At 39.8% G+C, this 27,985-nt stretch overlaps 1 protein-coding gene across 7 annotated transcripts in view; it reads left to right on the forward strand.

Moving 5' to 3' along the window:
- Window positions 1-1,617: 1,617 nt before the first annotated feature.
- The window catches only part of slc12a7b (solute carrier family 12 member 7b), a 76,525-nt gene continuing 50,157 nt past the window's right edge, over window positions 1,618-27,985 (forward strand). For 3 of the 7 annotated variants that reach the window (XM_044176394.1, XM_044176398.1, XM_044176399.1), the window contains exon 1: window positions 1,621-1,969. In XM_044176394.1, coding sequence (XP_044032329.1) covers window positions 1,744-1,969 — 226 coding nt within the window. In that variant the 5' untranslated portion in view covers window positions 1,621-1,743. Of the gene's footprint in view, window positions 1,970-23,148; window positions 23,530-27,985 lie in introns of those variants that run through there. The other 4 variants (XM_044176401.1, XM_044176395.1, XM_044176397.1 and 1 more) reach the window with 4 other exon arrangements.

The raw sequence follows: 27,985 nt of genomic DNA on the forward strand, positions 1-27,985 counted from the left end.
ATTTATGGAACTATCAACAGATAATTTTCCATTTGCAACTTCAATCACAACATATAAGAAATGTATCAAAATATGAAATATATACAGTACCTCTCAAAAGTTTGGGGTCACTTGTTATATTGATGTTTTTCTTCTTTCCTTCAATAATGCAATTTTAACATAGATAAAAACAGTATAATTATACACCAAATGCATCATTTACATTTGAAAGAGTTTTAGAATAATTAAAAGATTAAAACTTCGGGGATGTCCCCCCCGTCCCTAGAGGATGTTACACCCAAGCTAAACCATATTTGTATTTACCATGATACCACTGCAAGGGTTGTGTCTGAATCCCAACCACAAAAGGTCTTCAGTCTGACCTACTGACCTGAGATTTCCAGTTACAGTTTTGTCATGGTGTGTTCCAGTTGTTCAATGCTTTTTACAAAGCAACAGGTTGTTGTAATCTCTGTGAAGGGGGTATGTTTTCAACCCTCTCACTTTGTTTGTCTGTCAGAGTGACGTGTGAACGGATTCCCCTTGAATTTGGCGCACAGATTTGTCTTTTCCCAAGGAACAATTAAATTGGGGTCTTGATCTTGGATTTCCAGCACCAGATGATCATCTGTTTTCTGTGAAACCAACAGAGATAGAAACTTGATTCAAAGTATCCGAATTCAAAGCAGATATTATGGTGAAACTAAAAGCTTAAATGCAAGAGATATGCTGTTGTTGTGTGTATTGACAATTTGGATGATGTTTGAAGCAGTGCCCTATACTTTCTAGTGTGTCAAACTGAAAAAGCTACAATTTTGTCCTTTGGGGAACAGGGAGTTTTGAGACCTGCTACTTTATGTATCAGAAACTGCCTGGAAACATGAGAGGTCATCCTATCCTGAGATATTGACGAACCATTTATTCTAAGCCTTAACATACTGAAGTTATTATGGCGAGGTGTTGGCAAATGACTAAACCCTAACTAATTTTTAAATTAGAATGATTTATTGACTTTCTGTGGCAGGCTATTAATAGTGGAGGATGTACAGAGTGAATGTTAATTACCCCATCATTTTGAGACCATTAAAGAAGCTTGTTATGATTTTAGCGTGACATGCCAGTACATGTGCTCCATTGTGACAGCAGGGACATGCGCTATTTTAAGGAGTATTCTGTTTAGTGGCATTGTTTTGCTAGTTGGCATACCATGTTTCAAAGTCATAAAGCAAAAATAAATATATTTCAGATGTAGGCCTTCTTCAGGGTATATTTGGAGTTACAGTATATACTCAAAAACATACAAAAAAAGAAAAAAAAGGAAATGTAGTTGTACAGGTGTGTCATTAATTCAAAAACATTAATTCATGTATTAATATAACAGTATTAGGAAGTGAGTTTTTCCTTTTTTCAGTATAGCAATTTTATATAGTCTGAAAAATATGCTGAATTATATTTAGTCTTAGGTCTATATATGATGTTTTAGAGTGCTCCCTTAACAACAATTTTAGAACTCGCTCATCCCACAATTAACAAAATTCAACCACTCTGATTTGCTTCTGGGGGTGATTGACAGTGTTCCTTAGCCCTCTCAACCAATGAGCGAAGGCCGAGGGCGGGCACGTCTATACTGTAATCAATCCTCTGATCAGTCCGTCAGCGTCTGTCCCGTTGTACGCTGTCCCGTGCGTTCGCTCTCATCGAGTGTGAACCGCCGGACGGTGTGTCTTTCCTCCATTAAAAGTGCAACAAAGAAGAAGGAGGGACATGGGCGAAAGATTTGTGGTAGTCCCGGTGGACGGAAGAGTGGGGGTCGCTGGGGAGGGGGAACACACGGACGCAGTTGTCTCTGACCCCGCACCGGACACCGGCAGCAGCTGCGGCGGTGGCACAGTGGTGGAAAAAGAGGCAGGGGAGGACTCCGTGTTCGAGACGCAGGACCCCAACGCTGTAGTGCCTATCCTGGAGTACAACAGGGAACCCAACAAATACGGTAAGACAGCTGCCCGTTACAAACTCCGTGCCCCACTTCTTATCTCCTCTATCTACCAGAGGATTAGCCGTCGCTATTCACTTGGGCTCTTTTTGTGCTCCTGTAGTTATGTAATAAAGCCGGGGCGTCATTACCCCAAAACCGAAGCTGTGGCAAATTAGATACACCTATCGTTAATATGAGTCACAAAAAGTTTTGCACAGTGCTGTAAAACATTCTCTGATTAAGTTTTTGTGAAAATGTCACAAAACCGTCCACTGAGAACATTGGCACATAAGCGCACAAAGTACAGATAATGCTCTCGAAGATTTTGCTAGCTTAAACGATAAAACGTTAAAATAGCCAAAGCATTAACGTTATATCAAATTTTGCCTCACCTAATTGAATACGTCTTAATGAGCAGTCTATGTTGAACTCCCTGTACATTTCCCCTTCTCTAACTTGAAAGAACCATAGTTTCTTCTTTTATCATAAGAGTGCAAGCAGTGTCAAGCGCTTTTTATGTTTTGTTTTTACTACCACACCGGGATATAAGAATAGAAGCGTGAATTGATGTAACTACGTTTGGGCACTTGTTGTACCTTTTTTAAATAATGGAGCGAACCCAATTTCAATTTTGAACAATGGAGAGCACAAAATAAACAATAGGAACTTAAGGTAGGCTTAAGAAGTCTTAGATAAGATATCTTCTTATTTAAACTCCTGTTATTTAAATTCATTATAGTGTTCAAATAATGATCATACAGAAAAGTAAGGTGTTACTGTGGTATCCTGTGTGGTCAAAATGGTATCATTAGCTCACTATGGGCTTCCATTTATAAAGGAACTTTTAACTTGATACATGACATGATATTGCCATGGATATTTCCTTTTAAAATCCATAAGGTTACTGTTGTTGTTTTATCATTTAGAGTATGTCTCTCTCTCTCTCTGAACTATAATTTGGCTGCAGTCTTTATTCTCAAGCCTTGTTCGACCAGTTGCTCATAAACAAGGTGCTTCTATAGCAACAGGTTGAGGGTTAGAAGGTGCTGGAACAATTGTCTGGCACACTGGCCAAGCAAGCATGCTAAATTACAGTGTGCTGATGGCTTAGTGTGTGCATAGACAATCTGTTTGTTTTGTTTGTATTGACTGGTAATTGTTAGAAAACAGATTGTTGAGCTGCTAAAATGGGTCACTAGTTGTGGTTTCTTTTGAATATAGTTTGTTTTAATAAACATGGGTCACCACTTCTGTCACTGACCGATCATTTAGATTCACACAGGCTATTTCATAGCACAGAAAAATTGAAAAAAAATGGAAGACTGTTATCACGAAACAAATGGAGGTTTTGAGTCATAAAAAATGGAAAAATATGGATGACATATCTATCTATCTATCTATCTATCTATCTATCTATCTAGATAGATAGTGTGTGTGTGTGTGTGTGTGTGTATATGCATAATTATGTCTTCCCCATGATTTCCTCTTCTGTGATAGAAGGACAGGTTGGCACCTGTATTCAGTTTTAATGCATAGATTGAATTTCATTCTAAATCAGATTAAGTTACTAAGAAGAAAATTGGTGTGCATGTGCACCCATCCACTTGGAGTAGCGTGTGTATGCAGTGCTTTGTCTTGTCACGGCCTTTGCCTTGCAAAGCTAGCTCAGCAAGACAATGATACTGCATATTGTGTGTGAACGTTCATCAGCAGACATTTTAATCTCCTGAGTATTCGTTACATGACTCTGAAGAAGATTGTATCCCCTCTGTAGAGACATACTCAACTGGGTGGTGGCATAATGAAAGAATGTGGCTTTGTCATATGATTAGAATTATGGTGTTTCTACTATTTGTGTTTATTAACAGTTAACAGTTAATTAAGCCATTTAACCCCATGGGGAAATGAGTCCTCTTCATTTGACCCAACTTGAAGACGTCCCTGTCCTTCTCAGAGGATGAGAATTTTCTCTTTTTGCTTCTTTATTTTGCTGAAAATTGAATATCCTTGGGTTTTGGACTGTTTAAGGTGTCACTTTGGGCTCTGGGATGTTGTGATGGGTATTTACTACTTTTTGACATTTTATAGACTAAACGATTAATTGAGAAAATAATCAATAGCTTAATCCATAAAATTAGAAAATTAAACCACCTTCTACTTGCAGTTGAACTAATTTTTAACATCTTTAAGTGCTGGCTAAACTGGATAAATCAAGGAGGCAAAGCGGAGAAATCAGCAGAGACTGGAGAGAGATCTTAACACCAACAACACCAAAGATATGTGGTAGGCGATCAAAAACATCACAGGCTACAAAAGCATGAGCGCCCCCATCATATGTGTGAGGCCACGTTACCAGATGATCTAAACACATTTTATGTGCGCTTTGATCGCTTCTGCAAAGAGTCAGCTGTAAAGTCTACTCTGCCTCTTCAGGACCGGCCACTGTCAGTATCCACAGCAGATGTGAGAAGAATCCTGCTGAGAGTGAATATAGCTGCGTTTCCACCACAGGAACTTTCCCCAGGGACTAGGAACCTTTGGAGGAACTGCATTTCCACTGCAGGGACCTTGGTCCCTGTAAGTTCCAGGGACTTTATTTTATATCCCAAAAGTTCCCTGCTTGGGGGGTAGTACTTTCCAAAAGTACAGGAACTTTCGGGATGGGGCTTGCGCTGAACATTTCTGATTGGTCAAGCTCTGACCTGCGGAGCAGCAAGTGGTTTGACCGTCTGGATCGATGCGTTACTGGGTCACAGGCCAACCTTCTCTGGCACAACGACTCAGCTACTGCGCTGTTGGAGGCCATTGTGGAAGACGTGGAAATGGATGACCAGTCGGTTGAAGGTAAATCACATACGGCCCACATGCACATGATGCTTGTTAAACGCTATAAAGCTAACTGTTGTCATGCTGTTGCTAGCCTAGCCAAAAGCTAACGTTAGCTACATGCTAACGCCAGCTGCTAATGTTGTAGAATCGTGGTGTTCATTAAGTCAAGGAGTGGCTAAATCGATCGTACAAAATGATAACTTGTTAATGTTGTCACAGTGAGACACAACATACATTTTTTTTCAACATGTTTTTCAGATGAAATGGACAGGTACATTGTACTGCAGGCTGCAGGGACTAGTGTGTTTACTCCTGCGACCAACAGCAGCCCTCGTCCCATCCCTCCTTCTGAAGCACGCATACGCTGTATTTTGCACATTTATATTTCTACAGATAAATAAATAGTTGTGGAACTAAATGTGTGTCTAGTGGCTGTGCATATATAGGAGTATATAGTATATATAGTACTATTTACTACTATAGTATATATACTACTATATATGTAAAAAGACATGTAATGCTTATGCTTGTTGTGTTAAATTCTTATATTCACGCTCTGTGGAAGTAGTGGTAAGTACTAAGCTAGTAAGCTCAGTATTTAAAACAGGTGAGAGTGCATAGGTTAAAATAAGCAAATGTCCTTATGCTGAATTGCAGGTGATGTGTTTAATTAGTTAAAACAAGAGTTATGCAGCTGTGTGATGGGTGTAACCTAATGGGTGTTATTTGCCTAATCTTCGCGGTGGAAACGCACACAACAATGGGCTGAAGGAACCTTTTAGTTCCCTGAAAGTAGTTCCTGGGAATAGAAGTTCCGGATACTTTGGGTGGAAACACAGCTTATGAGTAAAGCTGCTGGTCCTGATAACATCCCTGGCTGTGTACCAAACACATTTGCAAATGAGCTAGTTAGATGCTAGATGTTATTACTGACGTTTTTAACATATCACACAGGAGAGTGTCTAGTCTAAATGACTACCGCCCCGTGGCTCTCACCTCCATTCTAATGAAGTGCTTTGAGAAACTGGTTCTCCAACACAGAAAGAGGAACATCCCAGCCAGTCTGAACCCTCACCAGTTTGCATTCAGAACCAACAGATCTACAGAGGATCATCTCCACTGCCCTCCACTCTTCACACACCTTGAGAATAACAACACCTACATTAGAATGCTGTTAGTTGATTTCAGCTCAGCATTCAACACAATCTCCCCTATGAAACTGATGGCAAACTGGATATTGGACTTACTTACAAACAGACAGTTCAGATTGGTGGTCACACCTCTTCCACTCTAGTGCTCAACACCAGAGCCCGCCAGGTCTGTGTGCCTAGCCCTCTCCTGTTCACGCTGTACACCCAAGACTGCAGCCCCTGACATTGAGACAACGCTGTTGTGAAGTTTGCAGATGACACTACCATTTTTGGACAGATTTCAAACAACAATGATACTTCATATCGGGAGGAAATCAACAATCTGGCAGAGTGGTGCACAGAGAACAACCTACTGCTTAACATCAGCAAAACCAAGGAGCTGACTGTTGATTTTAGGAAAAAGGAGGTAAAGACACACCTTCCGTTACAGAGGCACCACCTTTTAGTGTTTTTAGAGCAAGTTCTACGTACCCAGCAAGCTCTTCGAAAAGATTCTTCTTTCATTTTTTACTTCATCATGACAGCTTTGTCTCAAATGAAGCCCCTAAATGTTCTGGATAAAGCAGACTGATTGTTGCCAGTTATCTAAAACATACAGAAAGAAGGTCACTGGTATTTTTTGTTTTGTTTTCTACTGTAATGATAAATGGACTGTCTTTATATAGCGCCTTTCTAGTCTTCCGGCCACTCAAAGCGCTTTACACTACATGTCACATTCATGGCTGTAGTGGCTACAGATGTTTTTGTAGTAATGACATGCTAGACTAACAGTCCGTCAGCTGTGACTTTATATCTGCGCTGTGACATCTTTCAGAGCGCACAAACACCATAAACACACCTGTCACCTGCCCAGCACAGTGGTGTTAAACCAGAAACACTGTGGCTACACCTTATTTTTATACATGGGCTACACACAGTAACCACATTAACATTGTTACTAGCCTCCATGCTGCTTTCTACTATTTATTAACTCTGTTTTCCCCACGTCTACTGGCGATGTGAAAGGAGTCAGTCGCCTATTTTTAGCGGGTTTATGCGTGTTTAAAAAACCTGCATATATGCGCTAATTTTGTACAAGATTACATTTGGATTTATGTGCGATTAAGCAGGCAGTGAAAGATAGATGAGGTTCTACAGGCATAAGGGTCTCCAAAAGGTGTTCAACTTGATGTGACAGTATGCATAGAGAAACTGTCAATCTATCTCTCTGAAAGTTCACACATTGGCAGATCATTGTGGTTGGGAAACACTATTTAGGCTTGTTGCTGAACAGTCATATGGTAGGCTTCGTACTACTACCACTACCTGTTGCAGCTGAGGCCCTTTGTCAATGCTTCCTCTGCTCAATGCTAATGCAGTGGTGTTATCTATAATTTTCATCATTTTGAGATCTTGGTGGGTAGATTCTTTGCAGAGAATCATAGAAAGAGATACACATATGAAATCATTATTAGTAAGAACACAGTGATGCAGCAGTTTAAAATTTTATGTTTTTGCATACTATTAAATTACAATGCCCCAGACTAGGGTTGGGTGATATGATGGTATATACCGTATAAGAAAACATGGCGGAGGAGAGTGTTTTCCTATACACATACAGTGTGGTAGATTAGTTAAAATACAAAATCTCTGATTTGTGTTTCAGGTTGTTTAAACTGCTTTTTTACTGTAACATCTCTTAGAGTGACAGAGATGTATGGAATTAGATCAGTCTCACTAATAATGACTGCAGACAGAAGAATTCACAAATATATTTCTGGATTTATATATAAGTGACTCTCTCCACTAACATATTTTTCTGAGTCGCTCTCCTCCTGGGCCCGTCTAGTTCGTAGCACCTAGCTAGGCTTTAGCAGACACCTGGAACAGTATAGCGAATCAGAGGCAGAGTTGGGGCGGGTCTTCCTGCAAGGCATCCATGGTTTAGTCTCTCCATTAACGTGAAAAAAAAAAAAAAATGCATTTGTGAATTGAGCCACTTCAGGGGAGTCTCAAAAAACCCACACACAAATGCAGTGAAGTTCACAAATGAAAGTTTGTAAATGCAGTTTCAACAGTTTGCATGTAACTGTAACAACATGAAAACTGCAAATTAAAATTTTTAAATACTATATATATTTGTGAAATTTTGGTACATTTATTTAAAACAAGAAACATTTGTATGCATTAGAAACACATTTGTGAACATTATTTTTTATTTGTGGATTTGTTTTACATTTATATACAACAAGTACAAGTATTTTTGTGGAAAGAGTCATTTATATATAAATCCTGAAATACTTTTCTGAATCTTTCTGTGTGCATTCATTAATAGTGAGAATGATCGAACTCCATAGAGATGTCAAGGTCTTGCGGTCTCTTTGAGCTTAATACATACAGTATGTGTGTGTGTGTGTGTGTGTGTGTGTGTGTGTGTGTGAATGTCTGTGATTGTTTGATGTGTTTTACTACCCCTTGGCTCCAAATTACCTCAAAAACAGAAAACTTGTGAAAATGTATGTGAAGGATAGTTCAGAGAATGGGACTGTTATTCAGGTGGAACCTGAGGTTACATGGTAAATACAGTACAGGGATTGTTAGTGATTTGAGGTGGGTCAATCTTCAAAACGTCCTCACCACACAGCATTATGTTTGCATGCATGTGTTTGCATTCATGTTTAAAAAGGCATGCACCTTGGGCTATCATGTGCTACCCTCTGCTTTATTTGGAGCCCAGCAGTCAGCACATAGACATCAACTGGGCCCTGGCGTCCACTATATCTGCTCCTGCTCCTGTGTGGCCTCCCAGTCCCTCCTGCCAGTCCTGCGCAGGGTGTTTGTTCCAGTTGCTCCTTATTTACACGCAACACTCAGGAGAAGGGGTGTGTCCCTCGCTGGTCAGACAGAAGGGTTTTCAGAGAACTTTCCTCCTGTTTTGGGAAATGCACACAAACACAGTTTAGCCCAATCCTGGAAATGGCCTTTTCATCAAGTAATATTTTTAAATTGGCCATTTGTTTTCAAAGGTCATCAGTGGTGTCATGCCCTTCATCCAAGGGCATTATACCAGTTTAGCAGTATTTTTACTACCATAATGATAATGCAAGATAACCTCTCTGATGTACACATTTGTTAATTAACCTTGGGAGAAACATGAGTATGTCAGTGTCAATTTCAACTTTTATTCAACCCTGACCCAAAGGCATGCAGGGACACATCTTTCTTGTCTTACAATTCTTTTTTATTTATTTTTTAAATATACTTTATTTTTTCTGTTTTATAGCACAATAAACACGAGTTGAATGAATAGTACACTTTCATTCACATTCACTTTTATGTTTCACAATTGCATTTACTATAGTTTCAGTTGTCAGACTCTTCATTAGTCAGGTATATATCCCATTTAGTACAATACTCTTCTCCCTTTTATTTCTGTAATCTTTAGCTGAATGTCATATGTTCCAAACTGTATATGCTGTTTACAATATCTATCCATTAGTTCAGGGTGGGAGGCTCTTAAAGAAGCCAGCGTCTTGTATTTGCCTTCTTGCTTGCTACCATGAGAATTTTTAGTAAATGTTTGTCTCTGATATCCAGTTCCTTAGATATGTTTCCTAAATAGAGAGACAAGTGAACACAATATCAAATCCTAATATACTCTTAGTGGCGGCTTGAACATCAGCCCAGAAGGGCTGTAAGATGTGGCAAGTGATCTGCCATTAAGTGCCCACATTGTCTTCAGCATTGGTTCTGAAGTCCACTTTGTTTTGATTTGATTTTTGGGATTATGAAAACCCTCACACAGTTCTTCCAGCAAAAGTCTCTCCAACGTTGTGTGTTTGTAGTAGTCATCTGGGTGTAGATGATGAGAGTCCATTCCATTCCTGGACAGATTTCAATGTCCAGTTCTCTTTCCCACTTTTGCTTTATGTAGTTGGTTGAGTTGTTCTTCATCAACAATATTCTTAGGTACAGGTCCCCAATAATCCGTCTGGTGGGTTTTGAGTTGTGTGCTTTAATAAACATCTGTGTAACATCACAGGGTTCTTCCTTACTCGGTCCCTTCACCTCTTGTACATAATAGTGCAGCATTTGCAAGTAACTATAAAAAACTTTTCCCCAGCAGCTGGGAGGTGAGACACGGGAACATCTTGGGTATTGACAAGCTACAGCTTTTATTCATGGGCAATTTGTAACCTACACTGTACATTTACTGCCACTAGACAACTTCACTACTAACCTTTCCCTCTGCTTCAATCGCCAACACCTGTCTGCTCTGAGCGCAGCCACTGTTCACTCTCTCTCTCTCGCTCGCCCACACACTCGCTACACACTGCCCTCTTCCTTAAAGGAGCCACTCTATAGGTTATAGGGAGGAAAAATAAGGAAAGACCGGGTGAGTAGGTGAGGATGGGCTGGGAATGGGCTCAAATGTGCGGGATGTTTCACTGTGGACAGTCATATGCGGCTGGGGGGCTGGGGGCGGGACGTCCACCAATCAGAAGGTCAGCAGTTCAATCCCAGCTTCCCCCAGCCCACATGCCAAAGCATCCTTGGGCAACACACTGAACCTCAAATTGCTCCCAAGGGCTGTGCCGTCAGTGTGTGAGTGTGTGTGAATGCTTAATTAGTTTCTTTCAACTGATGAGCAGTTGGCACCTGCCATCAATGTATGAATGTATATACAAGTACAGTCCATTTACCATATGCCAATTCGGTAGACATTAACCATTCCTAATCTAAACCATATTTTTCGGACATAGACTGGAAGTCTACTAATTCCCCATCCTTTACTAAAGAAGAATACGATGTGATTCCATGGCTTATCCATTGTCTATATCTTAAATCTTGGGATGCTCATTAAAAATGTTGTCATATGCTGGCCATCCACGTAATTTTATCTCTTTCTGGATCTGAAACCTCTGTACAAAGTCTAACCATATACCCAAAGAAAAACAAACTCATTGATTCTGGATATCAAATAAGTCTTTGATATAGATGGACAGCCCAACAAAGATTGTACAAGTCTACCTAATATTGATACTTGCATGTCATACAATTCTTGAGTCACTACACAACCCTGCATTATCCCGTCTAGCAGTTGAAAGTTTTCGCCAAACTTTGTTGTTTGTCATTCATTATAAACCCCTGCTTTAAAGGTGCAGTGAGTAAGAATTGAGACTACTCTGTCGAATACATACTCCATAAAAATAGAGGGCAGCATTTCACATGTCAGGCCATAACTGCGGCTAACTGCCATTAGCTGTGCAGTTAACTTAGGAGTCCTAGCACAGGAGCTTTGGACCGCCGGGAGGAGGAGGTTTTCAGCGGGGGGTACACAGTGGGGAATGCTGGTGGGCACCGGAACGGGCACCAGAACTGGAGCCGGGCGAGTGGGCAATGGTACCGGGCTCAGCAGCCTCCCAGTGAACACGGCCGGACCGGGACCGACGGAGGCCAGTTTGACAACACCTTCTCCAACCTGGACTCTGACTCCGGGGACAACGAAACACAGCGGGGACAGGAGAGGCGTCAGGCGGGAGAGGAGCGAGAGGGAGGTCGGGCATCAGAGAGGCAGTGACAGTGTGTAGAGCCTTCAGTAGATATCTCTGCAACACAATTCAATTCAATTTTATTCATATAGTGCCAATTCATAACAGAAGTTATCTCATTGCACTTTTCCTATAGAGCAGGTCTAGACCGTACTCTTTATAATATTATTTACAGAGACCCAACAAATCGACAATGTGACTTCTTTGACATAATGTCAAAACTGTTATATCTTCATATTCTGTTGATAATTTTAGTTAATTTTTGAATGTTTTAAACTCTTAAATCTCTTAAATTCTTACACATTGCACCATTTAAAGATTTGAATCTTTAAATGGATCTGTATTAAATATCAACATTTTTTCATTGGCCTTTTTGTGCCTTTGTGTCATAAAACCTTTGATAATTTGACAAATCTTTTTTGTTTGTAAGAATAGTTAAATAAATAAATAAATAATGCTACACAATAAATATGCTCAGTATGTGAATGAAAATTAGAGTGTTGCCAAAATGGAAAATTATTTGGGCGTACTGAGTGACACTGTGTGGCAAAATACACAGATTCGCTAATCTCCAACGCTAACAAATCTGTTATTTCTCCTCTTTCTTATTAGCAAAGATCAGTGCACAAAACATTCAGGTAGCAGCTTCTCGTTTTTAGCCGGCACTGACCATCACTTTTGCCAGTTAAAATGGCAAACGTTGACGGTGGCAGATAATTAATGTTAATTCCATGAGTAACTTGATAACTGGCCAAAATTAAACTTGTCTATTGTCTTGTCAAAGTGCTCTCTGCAGCTGGTGTCTGTACTTGGCCAATGATCAGTTGTGGAGTTATATGTTCTCTCTTTAACTGATCGCGTCACGGCAGTTTTAGTTGCATTCTCCAGTTAAACTTTCATTCATATAATAATTTACACTTATGAATAGTTTATGTAATAGTTTTGAATCAGGACCTTCAGTATTTGGATCAAGTAGCTTGTGAAAAATATGATGTGCCAAATTTAGAAGCTACAGCTGTTATTTCAATGTGTCAGATACATATTTAATCAATATTTAGGTAAATATAAGTATCAGACTTATATCGGACTTACTGGATATGGAAACTGTAATCAACCTGAAATCTTGTTCTTATCTGTTCTAATGCTCTGTACATAAAAGTGCACCGAGTATTTATTTCAGACACACAAAGCTTTGTGGTCAGATTGATAACAGTAACAATTTTCCAGCAGCTGAAAGCCACTGCTACGGAACAGACATTGAACAGACGTTGTAGGAAAAACTACATAACATGTTTTTCCCCTGGAGATTCTCTACTTTTGGTGTTGGTAGTCATGGGGTTTTCCAGCTCTTGGTCAGCAGTATGTGTAAGGCTAAGTAAGGCATTTACTGTGAGTCATTTTGGCCTTATTGCCTTTGCAATTGCAATAAATACTGTTGTAGGAAAAAATAAAGCCAAATGAGGCCTGTGCACAACAAAATCTATCTTTGAAATGACATCAGGAGCTGGCAAAGAATTGTTGCGTAGACTCAGTTCAACAAGCACATACACCGAGTGGACACATAAACATGAACAGATGATATTATGTCTTCGAGTACAATATCGCTGCAATAAATGCTACCATTTTTAATTTTGTGATGTTCATTTTTGTTGATGCCTGAATTATTTGTTCAACTCTGGCAAATTTTGAGGTAGTAAATTGTGGTGCAATATGTATGTGAGTTGGTCTTGCAACTTACAACATAATGCAAAACTGTGAATAACAATAACAGACAACAACAACAAATTACCATAGAGTTGAATCAGCGCCTTTCTGTTACTGTCTCAACAGAAATTAAGCATTAATTTTACGTTTAATTTCTACCTTATATTGTTTAGATGTTCATGTTATTGTGTCGACCCCAGGTATATGCAAAGAGAAAAGACAGCTACGTACAGTAGGTACAGTAGTTCCTTGGTAGTGGCATCCGTGGATATCAAATGTCAGAAATGCATAGGGAGACATGTGAGTATCATGTTCGGGCTGTTCTGAAGAATGAAGAGCCTAAGGATAACCTTCTTAAACCCACCCCTGTCACAAGCTGCCTAAATGACTGCAGTACAGTCAAAGGCCAGAGATGAAACTGATACAGCGGAAGCTTCAATCATTTCCAGCGTCTCTCATGACTTGTACTGAGCTGTCTGCCCAAAAAGGAACCGAGCTGACAAAACGCTTGAGTCAGCTTCTGTTTTTGCTAAACTTGCTCACTGGCTGATATTAATGTCCAGTTACCTGGCATATTAAGAAAGGGAAAAGATAAAACTGTTCTTACACAAGAACTGGCAACAGATTTCCATGATATGCCTGACTTAATTTTCAAGCTCAGTTAACTGTGTATGGCGATAGATTTGTCTCAGTATTATTTGTGTGAACAGATCGACAATCTGTGTGTAAATGTGTAGTCTGTAACTATAAAACACCTTCCACAAATACAAAAAAAATTCTAAACTCACAAAAATATTTAGCAAATAAAACGCATCTGCAACTGCACAAACAAATTCCACATATAAAGGTTAAAGGTTTTCTGAAACTGTCACTATATCCTGTCAGTAGTACATGAGACAGATAATATGTAAAAAATAAAAATTAAAATAAAATTCATCAGGTTCCTCTGGCTCCTCCTAGTGCTCATAATGACATGTCATTTGCAAGAAAAAATTTGTGTTGAAATCATAGAAATAAACAAACCTTGCTATCAAAAAACCTGTTTCTTACCATCTGCGCATATACTGTATCTCTCCAGCACCAAACGGGAAGCAGCAAACTGGGTAGTTACTTTGGTAACTCAAATACTGTCTCACACACACACGATAAACTGTGAATTAACAGTGTTATGAGTCGGTGTTCGGCGTGTATATGATGCACCAACCAGCACATATTTTAGTGAAAAATCTTAACTTTTGAAATGTCTGTCTCTCATTCCCACGGTCGTCTCCCACTAAAATAGGGCAGCTAAACATGCTGGTAGCGAGTTGAGGTGACAAAATCCAAAATGTGAAGTGCGGAAAGTATGTAAGTATTGAAATACAGTTTATCTTTATGGATTATACTGATGCCAACTTGACAAGAAGAACTTGCGTTGTGTTTCTAGAGTTATGTGTTTTTGCACACATGTAAGGAATTGTTAATATATCATATTTCTTAAAGGGAGTTTGGCGTAATATTTTCCCAGGGAGCTTCAGTTTAATTCAAACTGCAAATACTGTATGTAGCCTATATTTTTTTATGTTTTGATACCACTACAGAAACAACTGCTAAAGTAGCCTATGATAAGGTTGTCTGATGTTGACTGTGGTTAGTTATTGGTTTGATTAATGGTTTACAGTCTAATAATAATGTATGTTTATTCATTACTGACTGTGGCTGATCAGGCTAATTGTACTCAGTTTCTAACGGCAGTATGCAGTAAATGGTTGCCCTTTGTGCGTGTTTTTAAACTACTTTCCTAATTAAACATGATGTACTTGATGGTGTTGTGACTCCTGATGAAACTTGAAAGCTTAGCATTCTTGTTGCCTTTTAGCGTCCCTTTTAATCCTTTATTCACCCAATAGAAAGCTAATATTTCTCTGTATATTATGACCTTCTCTTTCTGTCAGCTGCTGTGTGTCTGCAGTGTATTTACTAGGGGTGTAACGATACACAAAATGCAGACATGAAGACATTGTAGTAGTGCTCAAGCACTTTGACCATATGCTTAAATTTTGTATTCCCCACAACACATAGACTGTCTATATAGACTGAGTATGGTCGCATATCTGCAGCGATAAATGCTAAATGACATGTTTGAAGTGTTTCCACAGACATACCCGACTTCAGGTGAACAATGTCGCCATACAGGTTGACACTCATAGTTGCTCACCGTAACTAACCGGGAAACCGCAATGCTCCCAGCTCTGTGTTTGCCGTTCAGGCACTACACTACAGGCGCTTGACTAACCTGGCTAACCGGGCTAACCTGACTAGCATGCTACAGCTGATAGACAGCAAATGGTGCACTGCCAAAACGTTCCAGGTAAAACTCACGCTCTAGAATTTCTGTTCCATGCATGCGAATAGTCGACATAAATAGACTATTTTGACAGTTATAGTTTGGGTCACAGGGCGTACTGATCCGAGGAAGTCGCATACCGAACGCCCTGTACCGAACAGTTTGGGACAAATACATGTCCCGCTTATACCCCTAGCACTTACAGATTTGGGATTTTATTTGTTAAATTTTCAGATACATTTTCAACATACATGAATAACCATAATTATAACCATATAACATCAAATACGGGTTTAACACTACAATTTGTCAAAACACACAACTTTTATAGTGGACCAACTGAATTTCCCTGGGATGCACTCAAATGACCACCTGTGGGTCCCAGGGACTCACTGAAAAGATTTAAGACCACACGGCTTGACAATGTTGACTTCTTAAGAAGCAGATCCTACTTTGGGCATGAAGCAGGCACAGCTCCGTCTTTGCATTTCCTATTTATAACAGACAATAAAAATTATATATTTACCTTTACCTTAATTTTTTATAGAGAATCTTTATAGAGATTGCTGGCTTGCTAAAGGTAAGCAAAAAATCATCAGCATACATATTTAATTTAAAATTGCATCCATGGAAGTTCACACCGTGTCACCATGTCACCACTGGAGCAGATTGCACATGCTAATGGTTCGAGGGCAACGATGAGCAGGGGGCTGACCGGGCAACCCTAACGCCTCGTTGTAGAGGGAAGTGTTTTCACAAATGCCTTTTTGATTCAGAAATAAAAACTGAATTCACAAATGCCTCTTGGAAAGTTGTAAATGTTAGGCTTTTCATGTATTTGTAAATTACTTTAATATATTCACAGATTTTTTTTTTATTATTTGTGGAATTTTTTTGTGTATTTGCAGATCTGTTTTATATTTCCAAAATATTTACAAATAGTTTACAAATCTTTTTTTTGTGGAAGGTGTTTTATATTTACAGATTACACATTTACACACAAATCTATCTCCATATAAGTGTAACCACAAAAGTATGTTTGTGTAATTATCAGTTTTGAAACCAAACTTCCAAACAATTTTCATCATTAGCGTTGCTTCCTTTCATTGACTGATCCATTGAATTATTTATTTATTTTAGATTCCAGTGTCCAGTCTCCTGTGAACTTGGTCAGTTGTCTGTGCCATTTAGTGAAAACCGTTTGCAGCTGCGATTCAGAGTGTAAATGAAACATCTTGGGCCAGATATAATAACGATGCATCTGCACAATTACCGCTATTAATTATGCTTTGATCATCTTTCTGACGTTTAATAATGATGATTGAGATGTCACTGCAGATGATGGTTTATAGGTACATGTGATGAATTAGTGGTACGGTCACTATAAATAGCCACAGCTATGGGTAATGGTCATGCATAACAACAGCTGCTCTGGTACTGTTGGAATCTGTTTGCACAATTAAAGGCTGCAAATCAATCATTGTGCTCCAGTCTCTGATTTTCCTTTGGGGGGGTTCTACATCTGTACATCATCTGTAATGTCAGCACTAAGTTTATTACCTATTTGCAAGTAGCTCTAAACTGGTAATGGAATGGTAGTCTAAGTTGTAAAAACTTGAAAAAAGTTTAAAAGAAATATAAAGTGGTAACACGTTCACCTTCAAAAGAGAAGAAAGTATCACCTGAGCCTGTTGTGTCGAATACAGTGTTTAATGGATGACCGGCAGGCAAGTGTGCTGTTATCTGAGATAGTTGAGGTGTGGCTGTCCATGTGTGCAGTAAAATCATTACAGACTTGATGTTGCCTCAAATCATGCAGAGAGTGATGTTTACCTTTCCTTAGCTAATTTATTGTGGTTTATCTTGACTTTGAATAGCTGATTGTGACTAGTGGGATCATTATCGTCACCTCAAGTCTTAATTAAAGATTTTTCATAGAATTGCTGCAGGCTAGAGTTCACCTTCAGCACCTGGCTAAGGTGTCCTTACAGACCAATAAACAAAAGTTATGGAAATGTTTCAGAAAGGAAACTCAAAGCTTCAGTCACCATTTCGCAGTCAGACATGAGTTTTTTCAAAGGGGACAGTCGGAAAGTCTGACTGAATATGATGGCTGGCATTGTTTCCCCTTAGTTTTACTTGAGTCAATACTCAGAAATTACCTTTCCATTTGCCAGTTGACACCTGATTACACAGGTTACTGTTAATACTGCTACGTGTTTTTGATTGATGGTACTTGGCTGATTTTATTTCAGCCTGTAAATGTGTACAAATTATAGAACAAATGATTTGTCCATAATTTGTCATGATATTGGTGTAACTGGTGTATTTCCAGATGTGATCAAATGGGGGCAACAGAGGGTCATTATTAGTCTTCAGTTGTCTGCTGTGTCATGAGAGGAAACTAGTCAAATTCAAAAACAGAACATCAGATTATTTTGTATACTCAAACTGCTGACAGTAACGGTAACAGACATGTTGCTTAAGGATTCGGCCTATTCACTGAATGTGACAGTTTCAGCTTTCAAACAACTGTGTAATTTACATATACTGTAAATTAGACAATCTCATACAGACCAGCTGTACACTACCTACCCTGTTCCAAAAGGCAGAAGTAAACAAGCCTCTGGTAAAGAGTCAAACGACACAGAAAATTTTCTCAGGAGATGTTGGAGTTAGTGGACCAATCCTGAGCTAAAATACTGCAGAATATTGGTTTTGCATTTATCAGGTGACAAAAACAATATTACTCCAGTGAGAGGCCCTTGTTGCTGCACTTCTGCTGGATGTAGAAGTGATGTCAGGTAATTTTCTACTAACACTTGTGCCATAACAGCTTACAGTGTAGTACAGTTAAGTATATATAGTTATATATATAGTTTTCTTTTGTCTGCCCTCTGATCAGTCAAAAATCATGCAATGCAGTTTTAAGAGCAGGAGGAAGTAATAGAGAGAAGGGAAGATGCCATGTGACAAAGGCCATGACACAAACTCACGTGACATGATGAAGAGATGGTATTCTAGCTTGTTAGCCACCATGATTTCCTTTATATTTTTATTTATGCAATTGTTTGTTTTACACAGCATCATTCAGCATATTGATGTTATGGACAGATAGGCTGGAGACACCGATATGGCAACAGATGGATATTTATTGGAATACAGCACTGAGCAGACAGGTATGCAGGTAAGTTCACAGCCAGAAGATGATGGACGGAGATGAGGAAAACCCGCTGGAGTAGAATGAAGTGGAGAACACGCTGGAGAAGAAACACGCTGGAGTAGAATATAGGAGTCATGGAGAATCCTATGGAGAGTCCTTGGTAAAAACGAGATCGAACAACTGGCTGAGGTGAATGATGTGCTTTTATACTGGCTGTGATTAGGTGCTGATGGGGAGCAGGAGTGTGTGATTAACTGATGGTGGAGCCTGGCATGTCTGTGACATAACCCCTCCCTCCACGGCCAGCTCCCGATGGCCGAGGACCCCGCCGACGTGGTGGTCGTCCTCCTCCACGGGCAGCAGGTTGATCTGGGCGGACGGCCCGGGGGTTGGGCATGTGCGGAGCTGTGAACCTCGGGCGGACGGCCACTGGTTTGCAGGCTGATGACTGTGAGGACCACCTAGAGCCAGGCGGGTGCCCCAGTATGGGTTCGGAACTGTGGGCTGCTTCCCTAGCACCAGTGAATAAAGCCAAAGGATACAGTTGAAGTCCTCCGCCAAGCCAGAGAAGGGCGCTGGTCTGGCCTTGGGCGTGGCGTAACCGGTGGTGAAGGAGCGATTGCGGATGTGATGGCTGGTGTGGGTGGATTGGTGTAGAGAACCGACAGAAACAATCCACCCTCTCTTGAATGGAGCTCAAGCTGTACTCCTATGGTGTGGTCTGATTTTCTGTTACGGACAGATAGGCTGGAGACACCGATATGGCAATAGATGGATATTTATTAAAATACAGCACTGAGCAGACAGGTATGCAGGTAAGTTCACAGCCAGACGATGATGGACGGAGATGGGGAACACACACTGGCATGGACTCTAGGAGTAATGGAGAGTCTTTCAAAAAGCAAGATCGGACAACTGGCTGAAGTGAATGATGTGCTTTTATCCTGGCTGTGATTAGGTGCTGATAGGGAGCAGGTGTGTGTTTAACTGATGGTGAAGCCTGGCGTGTCTGTGACAACTGATCCTCACAGGAAAGTTCCTTCCTCCTGTCCCCTGGGTACAGTACTGATAGAGGGCACTATCACTTATGGTGGGGATTTAGTGTATTACTTGCATGCTCTTGAGCAGGGCAGATGGGTGATGTCACAGACATTTGAAATGACATTTTCTGACTTTGCTACCTTGTTGTAATTTTATTTTTTCCTTTGTCCTAGTCCTGCAGAACAATGTGCACTTATTTTTAAAGATTCAGTATTTACAATAAAAATGTACAGTATATCAAAAATGGACAAAACATTTTTTGAAACTGATAATATGGGCACCTTGCAACACAACACATTAGAAGTGTAGATTATTGCCATCTTGTATTGGTCATATTAAAAGAATGGTCAATACATTTTGGAGTAACAACAGGTTACATCATAGGTGTTGTGCTTTCAGATTACATTAATTGAATCTAGACAACTAACTGTATTAAATGGATTTCTCTCTTTCTTGTCCTTTTAAAATATTGAAATTATTTTATTTATTTTTTGGGCCCCCAAACATCTCTTCACAGTCTAATAGATCATAGAGCATCAAAACCATGACAGAAAAATGGAGTAATAAAATGAAATGTTGAGTTAGATGTGAGGAGGATAAAAATCATAGAGTTGTGAGGCTAACCAACAGGTGGAATTATCTCCATTTTTGTTAGAAAAAAGGAAGTGTCCATGTGAAGAAAGAGTTAAGTTCCTGTTGACACCCTGTGTGTTTCTCTACTGTGGTTTATAGTGCTATTTGTACATTATCTTGTTCTGGTTGACTAAATCACCATAGATATGTCCTTGATTGGTATAGACACTCTGGATACAATACAATATTGGGGAAAGTCACTTGTTAGGCAGTGATTAAGAATCTCACACACAGGCAGCAAAATTTCTACTATACATTAGAAGGTAGGGGACTCTGGTGTAGTTAGTCCACTGTGAAAATGTATGATATTATATTGTGTCAATTTTTAATGAGTTTCACAAAGTAGTGCCTCTGTGAAGTCTCTTTTTAGTATTTTAAAATTTGATTATTTTCTCTTCTTATGATTATCTTAGCGCAGCAGATGAGTCTAGAATGAAGTTATGCAATAAATACCCCTGAGTTCCTGTGTTTTCATATTGTGTGTTGGCTGTGAGAAATTGCATCAAACATGACATGGTGAAAAACTGTCTGAGAACTGCTTATGTCACAACATTTTAGCCTAGTTTTCAGTCTCAGTCTCTCATAAAAGGAACATTGTCCTCCTGGCCTGGATGCACTGTTTGTCCCTGAGAAGCAGTCTGACTGTCTGGCCACTTAATCAGCGGATGCCAGTTACATCACTGCTCATCCACTGAGCAGGGAGTAGATAAGTGCTCTCTTTGTTACCTTAGCAGCACCATAATACTTTGTGAACATTGAGTTGTCAGATCAAGGTATTGATTAATGCCTTCCTTTCACCAGAAACATTCCCTATGATTCTAGGTATGGTAGCTGCTTCAGACAGTATATTAGCTACCAGTCGTATTTACTAAACTCTTGATTTGCATGTAGCTTGTAGCCAGTCCCATATTTGCAACCACACCATCTTTCTCTTATATAGTGAAGTACAGATTTCAGATGTGTCCCTGAAATCCCCCAAAAATGTTCCTTCTTGTTCCTAATTTGAAATTAAGCAATTATTGTTGACAGATAAAACAAGTTGAGTCTAAGGTTTTACAGGTGGACAATATTTATCAGTGTAGTGTTTTAAAAAACACTTTATAATTTGCCAGGGGACCACTATGTTTCCCTGACAAGCAATATGGGGGAAAACAGAACACTGGCAACCAAACAGTGGCATGGGTGAAATGTTCAGAATTGACAACAAGCTAAATTTGCCTATTTCAATTCGACAGAAATGTAACTGAAAGGCTACTATTTGTATATAAGTGGGTTGTTGTGACAGATTGGGATAAATAAATAGTATATGGTAGTAAACAAATCATTGTAGTTGGTCCATTCCACACGAAGCCTGTTTATGGGAAATATAGCAATATAACTAACCCAGTGCCTAAAGATTTCAAAGTTCCATCAAGATGTTTCTGTAGTCAAGGCCTGGATACTTCTGTCAAAACATTTAGGAACTCACTTAACCACAGTAGTACGAGATGGAATTTTCTTACTCTGGATCAGTCTTTGTATATGAACACTGAGCCTTGCATAAGTTGCAATGCTTTCCTGTCAGGTGGTCACACTGCCTGCCCATCGCTGTCTCTATAGATTCTTTTGCCTTCTGTTCCACCTCCTCCCTTTTCTACTTCCTGCAGCCCCCACCCTTCCGTTGACTGTATTGATCGTGTGTGTCATCATGTTGGGGAACTAAAGGGGGAGAGTGTAAGTTGTTCTGGGTGGGTCTCCAAATGTTAATCAGCCAAATGAGGCTCCGGGGCTGTAGCATTATGAAAGAACTGGTCATCTGCATCCACTGCTGTGGCTTTTTCCTCAAGGAGGGTTGCTTTTAGCATTTCCCATCCCACATGGGTGTTGTTTACTTGGGGTGAGATATAATACCTCGTATCACTTTCAGTGCACTCCTTACCTTGAGGAAATGACTCATTGTTGTTGGATTAGTGATAAGGTCAGCCGATGGATTTGAAAATGAGCAGCAATATGCTGCTGCTGCTGAATGATGGTAATACACAGGCTACACTGCTCGATGTAACAATTTAATTGGGTGGTAGAAAAGTGAAAAAGAAATCACAGGAAAGTTATAGTATTTGAAGAAATAGACAGATGAGGTGACCATTTTTTATTCTCCTTCCCCCTACATACTCCATGTTGAAAAAATTGTTATCCTCTGAACACATTTTCTCAGGCTTTGAATCTAACAACAGTCCCATAATTCTGCACCTCATATTTCCAAGGTTGCTCTGAAGAGATAAGAGCATGAAGTTGACACTTGTATTGATTCACTTACCTCCCCACACTATGCCTCCCTCAGTTCCCCATACCCTTCTCTGAGTGTATTTTCGCAGTAACATACAGTACACTGATAATGAGATGTACATGTAATGTAGAAGTTGAACATGTGTGTTAGCATGTGCATGCACGTGTGCTAACCCTCTATAGGGGGTGTGTGTTTAGAAGGCCAGTATACGTCTTTAAATCAGCCCTGCCCACTTCTGACTATGCACATAGTATCAAATAACACTGCATAGGAAGTGAGGAAATGTAAACGTGTGTATTTGTGCACACGCAGACGTTCCTCAGTGGAGCAGCTCTGGATTTCCTCCTCTCTTTGGCTGACATTGCTGGCTTTTGTTGTGTGTGAGACAGAGTGACATTCCTGGGCAGAGGATCTGCCCTCAGGCACAGAAAGAGCCATATGTATGCTCTCACACACTGCATGTCATGTTTTCTGCAAGTGTGTGTACTGCCCCCGTTGGGCGTGTTCTTCCTTATTTGGATTGTTGGTGCAGGGGGAGGGAGGAAGGGGGGGGGTCACATGGGTGTACAGCAGAATCCTAGCGATAGGAACAAAAACTCAGAAGTAAGACCCAGTGTCTGGAGAGTAAAGTACACCAAGACAGTAAGTCTGAACGAAAAAACAAACTGAGAAGAACAAGAAAGAAGAGTGAGCTGTTGGACAGAGGAAGAGACACAGTGGAGCAGCAGAGCAGAGAGGGAGGGAGAAGGAGGAGAAAGAGATAAGAGTGTGACAAACAGGAGACATTGAGAGGAAGCACATGGTGTAAAAATGCCCACCAACTTCACTGTGGTCCCGGTAAAGGACAACACGAGAAAGGCAATAGAGGGCAACGAGGAGGATGACGTGGATGACAACAATGTGCTGAAAGAGGAAGAGGAGGACGCCACAGGTGAGATCAGATGTTTTTTTTATCTCCGTCAGGTGGGTGATTAATGCAAATATGTAATGCTAATTCAAACTTTATATCCTTAACAAATTTACAGATTTTTTTTTTTAAGTGAGACTCGACCAGTCTTTCCACTTTTTTAAAGTTTGAAACACATCTTAAAATTTCTGTTGAGACAGTAGATTGAGAAGTAGTTCTGGAAAATTCCAGACTTTGCTTACAGTATCCATTGCAAGCTAATAATTTGGCTTCATTGCATGGGTTACTGTTGCTTATATTTTTTTCAGAAAAACTGTTTATGGGCTGTGTGTGGGTAGATAATGTGTAGGGAAGACAGTGAATTTTAGGGAAGGCTTGTTCATTTTTCAGCAACTGTGTGAGATCCGGGTTTTCCTCACACCACTGCCCATCAAGGGAGTTTGACATGAATTTTGTTCCATGCCAGTGTTTCCCCTTTGGTCTGAATCTCTTGTTTTCTGAGTATTTCACCTGCCCCCTCTCTTAATAAATAATTTATCCTTATTCTATTCTGTTCTATTTTTTTCTATCTCTCATTGTTTCAGTATACTGCCAGGTTTCCTAGTGTTGTAATAACAAATACGGGACAAACATAGATGCTCTAATTGGGACAACAATGACTTTATAATCTCCTAACATCTCTCTGTGTTGATTACCATTGATATGCAACCTCCGACATGACTCACCCTCTGAAGACCTTACAGTGAACTTTAGTGTGTAACAAACAACAGGATAACAGAACTTTTACACAGTGCCTTGGCTCAGGCATGATGCATATTTCCATCTGAACCCTGTTGGACAAAGTTAAAATACATATATGAACTTGAATAGCACTTGTAGGTGTATTATATGTGAAGTTCAGCAAGTCTGTCTCAGTTATGAATTAGAAATCCATGACTGTACTTTGTGAAGCCTGATATATAGCCTGTGTACATTGAGCTGACAGTTGGCCGAAGGCCAGCTTTGTGGACTTGATAACAACAGGACTTGATCCTGACACCCAGAATTCATCTTGCAATAGTCATTCTATCTAGACTTGTACATCAGTGTAACATTTGAGATTTGGTCATGGAACAAAACGTTCTCTCTTCTCTCTGGCTTCTGCCAACAGTATCAACCTGATATTAACCTGTCTGAAGGCATAACGCCAGGGCAACATTTTGAACCTTTTTTTGTTTTTTCAGAATATTCAACACGGAGAGGTCATAGAGTGCATATTTAACAAACTTCTCTCTTTCACTCCATGTTTTGCCAGACTGTTGTTAGTGTTGTCTCTGACAATGGCTGTAGTGACAACAATTGTGAGGGCAGTATGATATGTCATAAATGGCTTGCACTGGATCTGTAGCCACAAAATGATGTGCTATAACTTGGCTTGTAGAAGCATCAGGACCACACACTTTATTTTGTTTACACTGATACTGTTTTAAGGAGGATATTTCTATTGTCTACATTAATCCACAGGTCATCTACAATGTATTCAAGCCTATGTTCACCAGACAGAGCAGAGGACTCAAACTGTAAAATATTTGTAAATTTTTGTCTGATTTGCTGAGAACCTGATGGCTTCAATATGGCCAAATGATGCGGAGAAGGCTGCGCGGACTGGGAAGGGAGAATGGTTGAAGGTTTACCAGTGAGGGTCCTTGATTGCATAAGTATTGTTGGCTCATGAGCATGTTGTGTAGGGAGGACTGAGTCAAATAGCAGTCACTGTTATTGATTACACTGCTGGCTTGTTTCCCGTTGGCTGAGTGGGGAGAAGTGAGACCCCACCCCCATGTAATGTACTCCAGTTCTTCTCATTCAATCTGAATACCCTCTTTGTCCTGCCTTCCCTTTCTGGTTCTAGGTTCTGTCTCTATTTCCATTGCTTATTTCCTTCTGAAAATTATGTTGGTCCTAGCTAACTCTGCATCTCATGAACCCGTAATTTGGATGTCCAGTTTAACTTTTGACACATTTATTTAATACTCATTTAATACTGGTGGTACAGCATCAGGTCAGTGAAAGCATAGGGCAGATAATGTCAAACCTCTGTCCCTTTTGGGTGTTTTTGAGTCAGCGCGTTCTACCTCTATCTCACACGTTGCCATTGTTATGCCTTCACGCTGGCGATAGCCGTGGCCAGAGGCATTATGTTTTCAGGTTGTTTGTCCATCTGTCCCATTCTCATGAACGCGCTCTCAGGAACGCCTTGAAGGAATTTCTTCAAATTTGGCACAAACGTCCATTTGGACTCAAGAATGAATTGATTAGAATTTAGTGGTCAAAGGTCAAGGTCACTGTGACATCACAAAACACGCTTTTGGCCATAACTCAAGAATTAATGACCATATTTCACAGTTGGTCAGACAATGAGTTGGTGACACTTTTGACTCAAAGGTCAAGGTCACTGTGACCTCAAAATGACCTTGACAAACACGTTTCTCAAGAATTGATGTGGTAATTATGACAATATTTCACACAGATGTTGGGATACAATGATGAAGTGGTCATTTTTTACCCAAAAGCTCAAAGGTCAACTTCACTGTGACGTCATAATGTCCTGGAAAAACACTTCTGGGCCATTAATCAACACCATAACTAAGGAACAGAAGAGAAGATTGTGACCATATTTCACAGTTGGTCGGACAGTGAGTCAAAGGTCATTTTGAAAATGGGTTTTTAGCCATAATTTAAGATTCAATTGGGCGATTCAAGATTTCACACACATGTTGACTAGGGCAACACAATGAGTAAAGTGTCAAGGAATCATGTGACTGCAAACAACGTATTGGAGTGCGCCTAGCTAATCGTGATCCTGTGAGTGAGTGAGTTTCACCTACAGCTAATAGAGAGGCTTCACATCTAAAAATGCCAGGAGAAAACAAAAGCACCACATTTTCTGTAGCCATACTCTTTAATAATCCACCTTTACATAGTAATCAAGTACATGTGTACCTGTTTATCCAATACATCTATGATAATCCTTAATTTAGCCAAAAAATACACTGTATACCTTTTTATTAAATTCCTTCCAAGTATTCACTACATATATTATATGAGTCTGGACAGACATGGATGTAAACTGCAACTTGACTGGTTGGCGGAGGCATACAACCATGGGGCGGTAATTCTAGTTCTAACATGAAATATGTTAAAGCTTAGTCTTCTGTGTAAGTGAAACAGTATCTGTTTTACTCCTCCTAAGTCAGTCAGTCACACAAATGCAAACTTAACCAAATATTACTAGCTCAAGCTTCCTGGCCTGAACCTAGCTGTTTTCAGTAGCTGATGCCTACACTTTCCCTTTCCTTACACACTTTCAAGACAAGTCACTAGATTTTTAGAAAACCATCAGCCAGTTTGGTGTTGACAATGTAGTAAAACCGTTTGTGGTGAGCCTGTCCCATTTTGTCCTCTTTAGAACAACACAAAGTTAAGTTCTATGTTTAGCTGTGGTGTGGAGGGAAAGTAACAAGTGTTCAAATAACAAAGCCAAACTGTACATGCCAACATGATATCTTGGCAAATTCAGTGATATTTGTTTCACTTTTCCATGTTAATCCACATTGAAATTCAATATAAGAGCTTGTCTTGTCCTTTGCCAATAAAACACTCTCACATTAAGCAGTGTTTTTGACCTCGGCTGCACTTTTTAAAACATTTCTAACCCGCTTCATTGTTTTTGCAGAAGTCTGATCGTGCCAGTGCACTGTAGGTCTCACTGTGTGTAACCAGACTGAAAGTCTCTGTTTGAATGTGTACTGCTGAGTACTGTAACTAATCTATGTTAGTTTCTCTGGAAATACCAACTTTGTGGTGATCTGTCTTGAGTGTGTGATGTTTCTATGTTCCGAGAATTATTTGTTTTAAAAATCCCTTCATCACCTTATTGTACCCCTAATTTTTCCATTGGTGATTCCATTTTGAAAATAAGGATTCCACGTGACACAAGGAAATTGTTAATTTGAGGGACTCAATCCATAACTTTTAGATCACACTGCCTTATGCTGAAGTTGTTCCTTTTTTGCTTTTAAAGTCTTTTATTAAGGCTTATTTTCAGTTCATGTCATCTAAAGCTGATTCGTTAAACAACTATTAGAAATTGTTTAGATTAATAAAATCCACAAGGGCTAGATGTATTTTTCTCTTCTGCATAGGGCAGACAGATTTTCGACAGAACAGTGTTGCAGAGGGGAGTGATCTGAATCTCTGTGGGAGTGGGTGAAATAGGATGGTGTGTGAGTGAGACCATACATAATGGTCAAAAACTGTGTGGGACTGATGCGGGATTGAAAAAGCAGTGCTGTGCAGACCTCTAGTATGGACTCCCCAAGTGTGAATGTAAGCCCTAACTTTTGCCATGTTAGTGCCTTACTCTGTTCATTATGCTACACAGGGAATCCTACTCAGACATACGGACAAAGCTGCACAAAGCCACACCTTATGACACAAA

Source organism: Siniperca chuatsi, linkage group LG19 (genome assembly GCF_020085105.1).
Source record: "Siniperca chuatsi isolate FFG_IHB_CAS linkage group LG19, ASM2008510v1, whole genome shotgun sequence".
Classification (NCBI taxonomy): Eukaryota; Metazoa; Chordata; class Actinopteri; order Centrarchiformes; family Sinipercidae; genus Siniperca; species Siniperca chuatsi.